The 14325-nt window shown below is 43.8% G+C and overlaps 1 protein-coding gene and 1 long non-coding RNA gene across 4 annotated transcripts in view; one reads left to right on the forward strand and one right to left on the reverse strand.

The window, feature by feature from the left end:
• The window catches only part of RPAP2 (RNA polymerase II associated protein 2), a 51318-nt gene extending 39475 nt beyond the window's left edge, over positions 1–11843 (forward strand). For 2 of the 3 annotated variants that reach the window (XM_083444905.1, XM_083444904.1), the window contains exons 12-13: positions 9279–9428; positions 11159–11843. In XM_083444905.1, the coding sequence (XP_083301031.1) occupies positions 9279–9428; position 11159 (151 nt within the window). In that variant the 3' untranslated portion in view covers positions 11160–11843. Of the gene's footprint in view, positions 1–9278; positions 9429–10336; positions 10475–11158 lie in introns of those variants that run through there. The other variant, XM_083444903.1, reaches the window with a different exon arrangement.
• On the reverse strand, positions 10435–13022 carry LOC310679612. Its single transcript, XR_014512395.1, has 3 exons — positions 13008–13022; positions 10926–12746; positions 10435–10565 (listed from the first exon to the last, which is right to left on the reverse strand). It is a non-coding gene; the product is annotated as an uncharacterized lncRNA (long non-coding RNA).
• Positions 13023–14325: the final 1303 nt, after the last annotated feature.

The raw sequence follows: 14325 nt of genomic DNA on the forward strand, positions 1-14325 counted from the left end.
ATGATTTGCTTTACTAGCGGTTTTCAAGGACTCTGCAAGTTCTAGAGATCATGAATACCCCCAAAATACAGATTAGAGCCCAATCCCATAGTAGCCTAGCCAGCAATAGAAACCCCTTCTTTGCTCTGATGCTGAAACACTCAGGACACCAGGGCTGGTTTAGCAAAAGTCATGGACTTTAATGTGCTGGAATGTGTGTGAGAATGTGTGGCACATGCACACCAAGTATGTAAGAGGCTGGGAAAGGGAGGGAGGCATAAAGGGCATAAAATAAATCTATAACCACATTCTGGAGTTTTGGAATCGGCTTTACCTTGCCCCCAAGCTATGGGATTCCCTCTTCACAGAGGCACCAGTGGCGTAGCGTGGGTTGTCAGCACCCGGGGCAAGGCAAGTAATTTGCGCCCCCAACCCGTGGATTTGCGCCCCCTAACCTGTGGATTTGCGCCCCCTAACCCTAACCCCCAGATGTTGCGCCCGGTGCAGCCAGCCCCCCCTGCACCCCCCATGCTACGCCGCTGAGAGGCACATCTGGTACCTTCATCCTTTACCTTTTTGAGACCTAAGATATAAATGTTTTAGGACCCGGCTTACCCTTCTGATCGCAGATTTCTTTAGAATATCAGCCACAGGGCTGTGAAGATTAGCTAAAGATAGGTTGGGATCCTCTCACCACAATATTCTCAGAATCAGAATATTCAGAACTAATTAACAATTTAAGTCAAACAGATATCCAGCATTAATGGAAGTCCATTCGACACACTTTACATGTATTTCTTTATTCATTTATTTTATTAGATTTGCATACCACCCTTCATCCAAAGATCACAGGGCCGTTCACAACATAAAAGTACAAAATGAGAACACAAAATACGTAATGAAACAAAAGCAAACCTATAAACACACACACCGCACACATTTAAAATGACGTATAATACATTGCACACACTTTTGTAAATCAACAAAATCTTTAATAAAAATAAAATAAAATAAAATAATAAAATTACATATAATGTTAATCGGCCAAAGGGAGACGGGAGCCTGCATTGCTGTGCAAAGTTGGTTACACAAACCCGTTTATTTCAATGGGCACACATAGCTCTGCACAGAACCAGTCAAAAACAAAAGGGAAATTCAGAAGCTGACATGGTCAGAAGATCTGCCAGGAGATCTGTGCAATAAGTAAGGAGTTCAAAGCTTCCATACATAGCTATAGAGAAATCTATTAACCTAGCAGGTTCCTATTCTGAGGGAGCTTTCTGAAAACTGAACAGTTTCTCAGAATGAGGCTCAAGCTGCAAAAAAAAACCCACAACCTTTTGCAATGCGTCTTGACCTGCATGTAGTTGGCAACTGAAAGGGCAAAGAAAAAGTAGCTGAACTTTGTGCGGAGACATGAGAAAGCAGAGCAGAATTAGGCAGAACGTTTCCAATAAAAATTCTACGGCTGACACAGTTGGTATTAGCTGGTTGTGCACTGTATATTCCGATTGTCAGTGCCAGCCTCTGGGAGAAATTCTCACTGGGGCAACCGACGGGACAGTCTATCAACAGCGTGCAACACCTTCGTTGAAAGTGCTACGCTGGTTGCCAATTTGCTACCGAGCTAGATTCAGGGTTTTCCTACTGGGTTATAAAGCCCTATACGCATCTGGGCAGGATCTGAGAGGCTGCCTTTCCCCTTCCATCCCACCCTGGTCACTCAGAGGTGTGTGTGGAAGAAGACCTGCTAATGCTGCCACATGTCCCTGCGGCGAAAGTCTTTTAAGTGTTTTAGCACCAGTTCTCTGGAATTCTCTTGCCTCAAAAGTGAAGCAACGTCCGGCATTCTGCTATTTTTGACGTTTGTTGAAGACATTTCTTTTCTCCCACGCTTTCTCAAATCAATCAGTTTTGTTTCTGTGGTTTTAAACACTTTCTGGTTTTCAAGTTTGTTTGGGGTTTTTTGGTTTTGAAATAATATATAATTTGAAATAATAAGTGTTTAATTATAACAATACAAAATACATATCCACATTTAGAGATTTCTCTGAATCTCCAGACTTCCCACCCTCTCCTCCACGATTCCTATTGTCAACCTTTTCAACTGCATATTGTTTCATAATCCATATTTTATATCTCTCCATATTGTCCATGATATTTGCTACATTGCAAGTGTTATTAGAATCCTGCTAATGTTTTCATCTGCTTACAATGGTCTCCTAGATAAATTATAATTTCCCCCCATTCTTTATTGAAATCTTCTTGGTTCCTGAGCTTTCTGGTCAGTTTTGCCAGTTTGACGTACTCCAACAGCTTGGTTTGGCATTCCTCTCTGGTAGAGACTTTGTATTCTTTTCGTCTCTGGGCTAGTAGCATCCGTGCGGCTGTTGTCGCATACATAAAAAGTCTTTTCTGCTCTTTTGGGATATCAGTACCTCCAATTCCTAATAAAAAAGCTCCTGGGTTTTTTTATAAAGGTTATTTTCAAGTTTTTATGCTGACTTTTTATCTGTATTAGGTTTTATATTCTATTTCGGAACACTGCTTGGGTATTGCCTAAATGGAGGGCACTTTATAAATGTTGGGGGGGGGGTGATGTCTCTTCCATACAAGTGATGATGTCTTTAACCAATGGGTCTCAAACCTTTCCCAATGTGCAAAGACAGGCTCTGGCAGATTGAGCAGATGAGACAAATAGTCCAACGGTCAAGAAGGCGTTTTCTGCACGTGCTGTAGAGGGAAGCGAGGGGCAGGTGGGGCTTGTCAACATGGGAAGGGAGCCCATTTGGGAGAAAGGAAACTCTGATCCCAAACTTCCACTGCCTTGTGGGATATCTTCGGGAGAAGAAAAAAGCTAAGGAGCAAACCCTACATAGATCCGAATGGCTGGAGCATCCATTTACCTGCACTGTAGAAGTCCCAGAATGCTGCCAAAAGTGGGTGAGCCTCACACCACCGCACTTTTCAAACATTATTTTGGAGGAAGAACCTCTCTGTTTTATTTCTCATTATCAAATGTGATCTCGTTTACCTCTGAAAAGTATTCTTAGTTTCTTTTCTCTCTCTGGACTCTATGTCTGCTCTATTCCCGTCACTCTGCTAAGTTCGGCTGCGCAAGGGTAAATCTTTGCGCTAATTGAACAAGAATCTTGGTGCTGCTTTGGATAAAAGCTACCGGATTTCAGCCTTAGGCTTCACTTCTAATCCCACTTACTTGGGAGTAAACCGCCTTGAAATCAGTAAGGCTTACTTTAGACTGGACTTGGTTAGAATCACACTCAAGTTTGGCTCCAAAAGCCTAAGCACTCCTGCTTTCCATATTGTGAAAGCATTTTAACCCCTCAATCATTTTAGTTGCCATTTTCCTGGTTCTGTAATATCTTTTTTCCAGGGGTTGTTGCCCCCAATACACAGTATTCCAAGCAGGTCTATATCATTGATATAATAGTGGCATTTTGAGACTGTCACTCATGGAAGATCTCAGGAATGGCGCTGGGAGCAGCCCAGATGACTTTTATCTGAACATCCAGTCTCTCCTCCACCTGTGGCTCAGGGGTGCCATGGAAAAAGCAGAACTCTTAAACATTAAACAAGACGCAGGATCTTTTTCATGACAACCTTTTAACATGATTAAGTCAAGGCGCGATGGGTCATTTGGGGTTTATGTTTCACTCTGCTCCTTGGGACGCTTCTAATGAATGTCACGATGTCAGATTTCAGATGCGGAATGTGCATTTTAAGTAAGCAGTTCTTAAGAAATCTTCCCCCGTCATATTGCTTAACTGTTGTTGGGCAAATGATTTATTGAAGCTCCTGGGGCAGCAGAACATGGACTGTAGGACTGTTGTGTTTTTGTCTGTGTATGCGTTAAGGGCTACACTGAATTATTTTATTGGAAGTGCGCACTGATACATCATGCCTTGCGCTCGGGGAGACGTTAATCACATTCCATTAAATATTTAGCTTTGAAAAAACAAAGCCATGAAATTTACTAACTAGCCTGGCATTGTAGGATTGCTAGAGCTGTCTGTAGCGGCTCATTGGATGGGGCAAAGCCGTACACTAGCTTCCCAGCAAGTGGGTCTCTGTGGTTTACTGGGAAGGAGATGGTGAGGCAGGAGGAAAGGTCAGTAAGTTGCGCAGGATAGACTAGGCTGGCACGTTTGCACGGCAAGGACCTCCCTGCCACCTCTGAGCAACAGTGAACAGTGACCCACTTGCCAGGAAGTTCACTTAGTATTTCCACCAGACTGGACGAGACACTCCTGCTTGCAGTCCTACCTGCACCTGTGTCTTCTTGAATTTATTTGGACTTGCACCTGAAGAAAACGATATAAGATTGTGCTACATGGCAGCAGTAATGATGATGATGATGTAGTAGTAGTAGTAGTAGTACCCCACCCATCTGGCTATGCTTCCCCAGCCACTCTGGGTGGCTTCCAGCAGAATATAAAAAATATAATAAAACGTCAAACGTCAAAAACTTCCCGATACAGAGCTGCCTTCAGGTGTCTTCTAAAAATGGTGTCATTCTTTATCTCCTTGACATCTGATGGGAGGGTGTTCTACAGGAGGGCGATACTACCCAGAAGGCCCTCTGCCTGATTCCCTGCAACTTCACTTCTCACAGTGAGGTAACCACCAGAAGGCCCTTGGTGCTGGACCTCAGTGTATGGGCTGAACAATGGGGGTGGAGACAGACGCTCCTTCAGGTATACAGGGCCGAGACTGTTTAGGGCTTTAAAGGTCAGCACCAGCACTTTGAATTGTGCTCAGAAACATCCTGGGAGCCAGTGAAAATCCATTATGACCAGTGTTATATGGACCCGGCGGCCACTGCCAGTCACAAGTCTAGCTGCCACATTCTGGATCTTTCTCATACTTTGAATAATAGAATCGTAGAGTTGTAGTAGTCCAACTGCCTGCAATGCAGGAATATGCAGCTGTCCCATATGGGGATCAAACCTGCAACCTGGGCATTACCAGCGCCATGCTCTAACCAACTGAGCTATCTTACCTAGGAGTAAGTCCCACTGAGCCCTCACTTACTGTAACACTAAGTTGAACTGTGGCTTGGCTTCTGGCAGCACTGCAGGAGTGGACAAGGGGCAATGTGTCCGTGATTTTCATCCTATGCTACTGTCACTCTAGTCCTGTCTTGGGGAAGGCTACAGTCCTATACACATTTACCTGGGACATCCTTTGCTGATCAACAGGGCATACTTCACTGTACGTATATCAGCTGCTTTTATTATATTAGGACAAATCCAGTAATTGCAATATAATCTGTGGGTTAGACTGAGCAATGTGCATTCAATTCTGCACGGATGTAGTCTGGTACATCGGTGTTAGTGAAAATAACCTTCGCTGCAAAACGTCTACAAGATTTACTTTCAGGTTTAAAAAAAAAAGGGGGGGAAGAATTAAAATATTCTAATACTAGAGTACTTGAGTGCATATTATTACCGCACTGGCAGATTCTGCTTACAGGGAAAGTATTTTATAAAAAGCTAGGGATTTATCATTTCTGCATTTTGTTAGGGAAGAGGGAGAATTGCAAATGCTGCTCATGTTAACCAGCTGTCGCTTAATAGCTTGCTTAATAGTAGCCCGGTGCTGCTGCTTGTCTTAACATGAGTTTTCACTCAGCTTTTTCTTGTGTAGCATCTGTGGAGTAGGCAGCTTAATAGGGGTCTGTCGTTTGGATGTACTCTTGACACTCTAGCTTTTTCTTAGCTTTGCCAAGGCCTATTTGCCATATGCTGGATGGAAGGGTATCAAGGCTGCACTGCTTTCTCGTCTGTGATCTGATGCATGGTACATTTTTTGTTCTTTAGTGCAAACCCAGCACTTGGTTTCTCTGTGTAGGTGGCCGCCTATAGGCAAACCTTGAATTATTGCCTTACTACTTAGAAGTAATTGTGGAGTGGGGTGGGGGAGTTAGATGATTGCAAAGGGAAAGGGAGAGATATTTCTTAAAGCCAAGGTTGCAACATGCTAGCTCAGTTAGCCTTCTGCCCCCACTGCCCTATAGCAGCGCCAGGGGGGGAACTTTAGCATTGGCATGTTGCAGAGAATTCTGGAGAGCCATTTAGGATGCCCACTCAGTTCTTGATGATGAGCTGCCTCTTGGCCTCACGTGAACTGAAGGCGTGCCCTAGGACGTTCCCATGAATCCTCTATGACTGCACATAACAGTGGGGATTCAGTAGAGGGGGCCGCCTCAAAACTGGCCTCTCTGTATAGGTTTCAGGACTTTGCCTGGTCTACACTGCCTCCTCAGCCACAACTGTTCTGCCCAGGCCACATTCCTCACTGACTCAACTTCACACCCCAATTATTTTTTTGCCGGAATGTGTCCTTGAATTTTTACATGGCTTCTTACTTGCCTGGACTGAGGACAGTGTCAGGGCAGGTGTCCGGAGCAGATCAGCAATAACTCACACAGCTTCAGGGAGCTCTTTATTCAAAGAAACCAGGCAGCTCAGGAGGCCAGGCCTAGGGAGCACAGCAACTCTTTCTGGTGGAACTTGCCCCTATGAGGCAGTTGCGAGGACTGAAGGTCCCCGCTTTCCCACAGCTCCCTAAGGCTCCTCTTCCCCTGGTTCCTTCCCAAGCAATCTGAGGCTCTTTTGTCTTGCCCATCTTTGCTCTGCCCTCTTCATACCTCTTCAGGTTCTGGGGGACCAGGGGAAGGGGAGCTTATCACAGCAGGAGGGGGAGACCCCCTGGCTTCCTCACCAGCCTGACTCATTGCTACCTCTTGGCCCCCTTTTCCTCCGCCTCTGCCGCTGATTCTGGACTGCTGTCTGCCACAGCCTCTTCCTGCTCACTAAACCCTGTTGCCTCTTCAGCTTCCAACACCCCCTCCTCCTCCCAGTCTGTTCCCTCTGATACTTCTGACCACTCATCGTTGTCCTGCTAGCAATCCCCTGGCTCTGAGTCTTCTCCCCTTGGGGGTCCCCTGGGGGTTCCCCAGATGGTGCCTCCCAACACTCCTCTGCATCCAGCCAGCCCAGGACAGATAGAGAGAGGTGCCCTAGTGTGTCTAGAAAGTAGCCTAGCAGCCAATGGTAATATTTACACCCACTGCACCGTCTGCTTTTGCCTCTGGCCCTGCCTGTCACTTTCATATGGCCCCCAGAAGGTTAACCAGTAATGAATGTGGCCCTCAGTCTGAAAAAAGGTTCCCTATCCCCAATTTCCTACCTTTCATTCAAGGGCTTAAGCCACTGTACATGGTTTTCTTCCCACCCCCATGCTATCCTCACAACCAGCTTGTGAGGTAGGTGTGGCTGCCTTTGAGTGGGCCAGGGTCACCCAGTAAGCTTTGTGGATTTCAACTTGGGTCCCACCCACTCAGTCCAACATTCTTACGCTCTACGCCAGCCTCGTTCTTCCAAGTAAGCTTATCCATTGCTGATCTCCCAGTTGAGAAATTCCTGCCAAGCTTCTGAAGAACCCCCCGAGTTCCCTCAAACACAGTTTGAAAACCACTTCCCTTTGGTGCTGTGGTCTCTGCCAACATGGGCAAAGCTTGCTGCTGAAAGGGAGGTGCCTGAATCAAAAATTTACTAGTTAGGGAAGGGGGAAAGTTTTGGAGGGCTGCTCTGAACCTTCGGGGTCTGCGAAAGTGGCTTCATGGACAAAGCATTGCAGATGCCTATGATCACTCGGGCTGCTGTTAGTCCAATTGCTGTTGTGTTGGGATTTTTTTAACTTTAGAATTGAGGTGCATGTGAAATGATGAAAACCCTTAACCTGCTGGCAGCTTTACCGTTCTGTGTTCACATGTGACAGACTGGTTTTTCTTCTTACGGACTGACATTTTACCTCCTGAGTTCAACACCTTTTTTTAAAAAAAAAAAAAAGCCACACACACGTACAGTGCTGTTAAGGGAGGAAATCAGCAGTGGATCTTTTAAAATAGTAACAAGATTTTCTTCTCGTCATTCTGAGCTTCATAAAATGATATCTTGAGCTGCTTATCTGTTGGTCTGACCGTTGCTTCTTGCTGAGGATCTTCCAAAGCCTGATTTCGGATACTTCAAGGAGCCAAGGCACAGCGAAGAAAATGCACTGCTCTGATTGCCTTTCGCTCTCTCCCTATTGACCTGCCTTTTCCGAGAGTTATTTTATCCATATTTTATGTGCCCACGGGCGGTGGGTAAAGTTAAATTAAATAACCATCTGAAAGGCCTCTGTTCTGTGGGGAAGTTTCCTGGCGTTTTGTAGAAATCATGAAACGTAACAAGGCAAGTTCAGTATATTTATCAAAACAAACAAACACATACACAGCTTATAGAATTGAAGAGTTGGAAGGGACAATGAGCTTCATCTAGTTCATTATGCAGAAATCTCAACTAAAGTATCCATGACCAATGGCCATCCAACCTAACTGGCCTATAATTTCTGACCACCACCCAATCCCTTCTTTGTTACAGTGACCACTTTAAAATCCTATGATACAGAGGCCGATTTTAGTGACAAGTTGTATATTTTTGATGGAACTTCAGCAACTTCACATTTGAGTTCTAAGAACTCTTCAACAGATACCCTCCAGACCCTTGCCGGTCAATAAGACCTCGAACTTGTCACAAATACTTGTCATTCATCAGGCTCCCTTCCTGGAAGAATCAGTTCAGGCACAAGTATCAGCCCTGTGTCTTCTGCGGTGAAGACAGATGCAAAGATGCATATCCTTGTGTGTTATCTGGGTCCACTGTCCACAATGATTGCCCATGACTTCCTAAGCGCCAAAGGTTGCATGACTCTTCTGTATTGGGACCTTGGTGTCAAATATCATATCCTAATGAATAGTCCTGAAGCATTATGTGTGGTTGCACTGACTTGTGTCAGGAATTCCCCTTGGATGTGCTTCTGCTGATTTAGTAATTGTATTTGGCAAGGGATATACAGTGGTACCTCAGGTTAAGTACTTAATTCGTTCCGGAGGTCCATACTTAACCTGAAACTGTTCTTAACCTGAAGCACCACTTTAGCTAATGGGGCCTCCTGCTGCTGCCGCGCCGCTGGAGGACGATTTCTGTTCTCATCCTGAAGCAAAGTGCTTAACCTGAAGCACTATTTCTGGGTTAGCAGAGTCTGTAACCTGAAGTGTATGTAACCTGAAGCGTATGTAACCTGAGGTAGCACTGTATTTGATGTTTAATAATTACTGGACTTTATTACAGTTTCCTCTGGGTTATATGAAAGGGACTGTTTTCTCCCCTCTCTCACACCCTATTCGGAACTGTAAATATGTATATTTTTAAATATTCAACATCGTGTTTCAGGTTGTCACAAAACATTCCCATCTTTGCAAGTTCCCAGCACAGCCAAGGATATTCGCAGTTCCTGGCTACTTTGCTTGAAGAATTACACTTCAAAAATGAAGATTTTGAAAGTTTAACAAGAATATTCAGAAGCGATAGTCTTCCATACTGGTAAGTTCTTCTTTCATTCGTGCCCCATCTGCCACAACTTCATCTTGTCTATGAGTGGAATCCAGCTGGCTCCATGTGATGACAGAAGAGGATACTTTTGCTAATGGAGGGATGGAGGTGATTTTTGCTCCTGGAGGGAACACCCAGAGCAGGGTAGAAGGTTGTATTCAGGCTTGCAGTAAGAAGAGCAAATTGGCAAAAAAAACACCCACCCACCCCAAAACCTTCCTCCCCCTGCTCTTCTGTAAGTGTTTGAAGGATCCAAAACCCTTCCATAAGCACAAAGATCTCAGCTGGATTCCACCCAGTGTCATTAAAAATATAAGCACGCCGGTTGCATTGGAGGGGTGAGAGAGGAGGAGTTGACGCGGAAATGACTGGGACCGAAAGATAAGATTATTGCTTATCAAGATGGTTCCATTTGTCTCTTTAACCTTGTGTGATCACTAAAAACATTTAATAAACACCACTTTGGAATGAGTTAGCAAAAGCCTTCAATTTAAGCCAGAGCATCACTCTGGTCAGTGCTTGTTTGGCCCCAGCCAAAGCATTCCGTTCAGTTACATGTTACCACATTGTAGGAAGGATGTGGACAAGCCAGAGGAGATTGAGAGGACAGGAGCGAGGTGATAAAAAGGTTTTCAAGCAGAAGATGCATGAAGCAAGATTGATAGGGCCCAAGTATGTACATATTCAGGCCACAAAAAGCTGATTTGGCAGGAAGGCAAGATTGCAAAAAACCCAGACTGCGCACACACATACACACACGCTTATTTATTTTTGCAAACGGCTCTTTCCACTGACACTGAGGGAAGTAGGTTAGCACCACAAGCCTATATGTAGTTTCCCTCTGGTAGATTCCAATTGAAGGGAAACAAATGATTTGTGTAATTTCTCCCTCATTCCAGAGTCATGACAGAGGAAAGGGAGGCCTTTGATGTTCCTCTCCTGGCCTGGCCCAGTATGGCTTATTTTTGGCCTCTCCAACATCACAGCTCCATCTTCATGGGAGCACCAGCTGTTAACTTTTCTTCAGCATCCTGAAAGCAGCTTGCAAGTTCAGATCTCCCTCTCAGAAGATGTCTTTCTCCGCCCTTGGACATTGTTATCATTTAACATAATTCAGTACAGTGGTGCCTCGCAAGACGAAAAGAATCCGTTCCGCGAGTCTCTTCGTCTAGTGGTTTTTTCGTCTTGCGAAGCAACCCCATTAGCGGATTAGCGCTATTAGCGGTTTAGTGGCTATTAGCGGCTATTAAAGGTTTAAGGGATTAGCGGATTAGCTGCTAAAAGGCTATTGGCAGCTTAGTGCCTTAGAAAAAGGGGGTGGGGAGCGGGGAAAAAATCTCAGGAACTCGCAAGACATTTTCGTCTTGCGAAGCAAGCCCATAGGAAATTCGTCCTGCGAAGCACCTCCAAAACGGAAAACCCTTTCGTCTAGCGGGTTTTCCGTCTTGCGAGGCATTCGTCTTGCGGGGCACCACTGTATTTATTTACTATTTTCTGTTTCCATGTATAGATGAACTTTTTCACACAGTTAGGACTTGATACTTTTGGGACATTACAGATTAAGAGGATTTTTATATTTTAGAGTTCATATCAAATGCCACTGGATCAGATGGCATTCACCGGATTAAGCATATCACTGAAAATGAAACTGTAATACAGTAGGTTTGATAATGATGCTTTCATGATATCGATGGAACTTTTCCTTGTTCTTTTATCTGCAGAATAAGTTGACCATCGTGCGCTTCTTTTTCTATGCTGAAATTGGATCAAGATGTGAAGTGACACTGCCAAACATATTAAATTAAGTACACCAAATGGGGAAAACAACAAAAATAAAACCTCTGTAATTCACCATTGAATTTAACACAACCGTTGAATACTTCAAGCCAAACTGAAGCTCTTGTATGATGAATATTTTTCATCTTTCTCATTTCTTCAGATAAGTGGGCTATGCTAAGATTTGGTCACTGAGACAGATCATCTTTCCGGGTCTTTCACTATTTTCATCAAGTTGCCCTAATGGAGGGGTGGCTGTCTAGATCCCACTGGACTTCAGCTTCTATTAGCCACAGCCATCATGTCCTTTGTTCAGGGATTATGGGACTTGTAGTCCACCAACATTTGTAGAGCAAAAGGTTCTTCATCACTATAATGGAACACCAACATTTTGTGTGTGTGGCCGTGTGCCATTAACTTCCTAAGGAAATTGTGTCATTCAGCATTTCTAAAAAGTTAAAGCAAATCTAAGGTGCAATTCTTTGATTTCCCCCCCCCCCGAAAGAAATGCCTTAGTAAAGTATATCAAAGAAACATAATCTGAATTGTCATTGCAGTAGTCACAAAATAATATAACATCCTATGGTTATTATGATATGGAACTTCTTAATAAAGTGCTTATTTGGCTTATTTACTTAATTGTTTGATTTCTATCCCACCTTTCTTTCAAGGAGTTCCAGAGAAGATTCATGGTTCTTCTCCTCTCATTTTATTTATTGGAGTACTTTCTCACCAAGCACCCTGTCAGACTTCGTTTTGCTCTACGATGGTATTGTACTGTGGAGGTTTCCATCCTCAGCTTTTAAGATTGCATTACAAAATCCCTGATTGCATCTTCAGAAACCAGAGAGCGCCCGTTCCTTTCCACAATTATGTTCCACGTAGCGTATTGCCTTTACAGTATCTGCAGTTAGGTCAGCTGCTTGGCAGCCTACTTTGCCAGCACAATCCTGCTCCTTCCAAATGTGTTTTGAGGGGCATCCACAGAAGGGGGTCTGAGCCTGAGTGCGCCGGGCAGGATCTATAAAAGAGCAAAATAATATTGTTGTTGTTGTCAACTCCCAAGCCCTTTCTTTTCACCAGGTCTTTATTTTTACATTTCCTGTCAGGTTAGCAGCATGATTTTTACAGGTTTATTTTGGGCTCAGTGCTTAGTCTTCTACAACCATTTGAGCTTACATTTTTTTAAAAAAAGTGTTAGTCTTGTAATCTTTTAAGAGGATGTATTTGTATCTGAATAATAAATCCATTTAACACACATACACCCAATTTCAACTTGTTAATTGCTGGAACTCTTAACTTGACTGCCCTTTGCCATCTCCAGCACGTTTGGTGGATTTTTTGGTGGGGGAGGGGGATACGGGCTTTGTTTTCCCTCCCTTTGCTCGTAAGGTGGAGTCGGTCAAGGTGCTATTTTCCTTTACAGTCCTATTATTCAGAAGGCAAATTGAGCCAGGTGAGAGATGCACATTTTTTACTTTGGGGGACAAAGTCCCATTTACTATAGAGATGAGATTGTCTAGCATAGGTGATCTTACCGTATTTTTCGCTCTATAAGACGCACCAGGCCACAAGACGCATCTAGTTTTTGGAGGAGGAAAGCAAGAAAAAAATATTCTGAATCTCAGAAGCCAGAAAGAGCAAGAGGGATCACTGTGCAGTGAAAGCAGCAATCGCTCTTGCTGTTCTGGCTTCTGGGATAGCTGCGCAGCCTGCATTCGCTCCATAAGACGCACACACATTTCCCCTTACTTTTTAGGAGGGAAAAAGTGAGTCTTATAGAGCAAAAAATACAGTATTTCTGAGTAGGAAGTGCTGCCATTGGGTATAGGCAGAACATGGAGAATCCTCATGCTTAAAGTATAGATCTTCGGGAGAATCAGCTCTCTAATTTTATAACTTCTTTTTTTTACCAACTTTTCCTGGCTCCCTTGCCCCCTCCCAGGAATTCAGGTAGTCACAGTTTGATGAAGGTGCTGAAACTTGGTTAGAGATCCCAGGACCTCCACATAGGGTCAGGGGTTATGAGTACAGTTGTACCTTGGAAGTCTAACAGAATCCATTCCAGAATGTTTGGCTTCCAAAAATAGCTCGCAAACCAGAACAGTCACTTCGGGGTTTGTGGCGTTCGGGAGCCAAAACGTTAGAGAACAAAACTGTTCGGAAACCAAGGTATGACTGTTCAAGGACTGCTTTTTAACTTCAAAATGGTTTGCAGACAAATAACCCCATTCAAGTGCTAATTTTTATCATTTTCAGCTCTGTTAACGGAGGGAAAAGTAATGCTATCTTGACTTTTTCTTTCGATTAAGGTACTATGGGCATTTTTTTCAGCCAGAATTCACCAGAACCCGTTTCTGGCACCTCTCAGGTGGACGCCATTGCCACCATAACCTATTTTTCTAGAAAAAATAGCACTGGGCACAAGACCCAAAAAATGTTCTCCGATTCCACGCACTTTTCTTCCCCTAGTTCCCATCTCAGTTTGCCACGTCTTTTGTAAGGAAGGTAGGCTCGAATGAAGAACATGCAAAAGAAGAAGAAATTGGGTGGTAACAGAAAAAGGGTGAGAAGAAACAAATGGCGGGAGGAGGGCAGTTATAGGTGCAAAGAGATGTACAAGAGTTGTGTAAAGAAAAGGGGGAGTTAATTGGGATGGGGATTTCCTTCCAACGAGGCTGTTCAGATGAAGTCAGCAAAAATGGCGGAGGCTGGGTCATCCTGAGTGAAGCACTTGGAAGCCACTCAGATAAGCTAAAATAAACCTAAGCAAGTACAGTAGTACCTTGGTTGTCAAACTTAATCTGCTCCTGGAGTCAGTTCAACTCACGGAACCGTTTGGAAACCAAGGCACAGCTTCTGATTGGCTGCAGGAGCAGAAGCCACGTTGGACGTTTGGCTTCCAGTAAACATTTGTAAACCTCACTTCTGGGTTTTCGGCTTTCGGGAGCCAAAACATATAAGTACCAAGGCATTCAAGAACCAAGGTACGACTGTATTGCAGACTTATGCATATATGTATAATTGGTACACTTTATTTTAGTTTTAACTTTTATATTTTGTTGGTTTCAGAATTTATCATTTCTATTATTGTAATAATAATAACAATAAT

The sequence above is a fragment of the Podarcis tiliguerta genome (genome assembly GCF_965153285.1).
Source record: "Podarcis tiliguerta genome assembly, chromosome: 6".
NCBI lineage: Eukaryota > Metazoa > Chordata > Lepidosauria > Squamata > Lacertidae > Podarcis > Podarcis tiliguerta.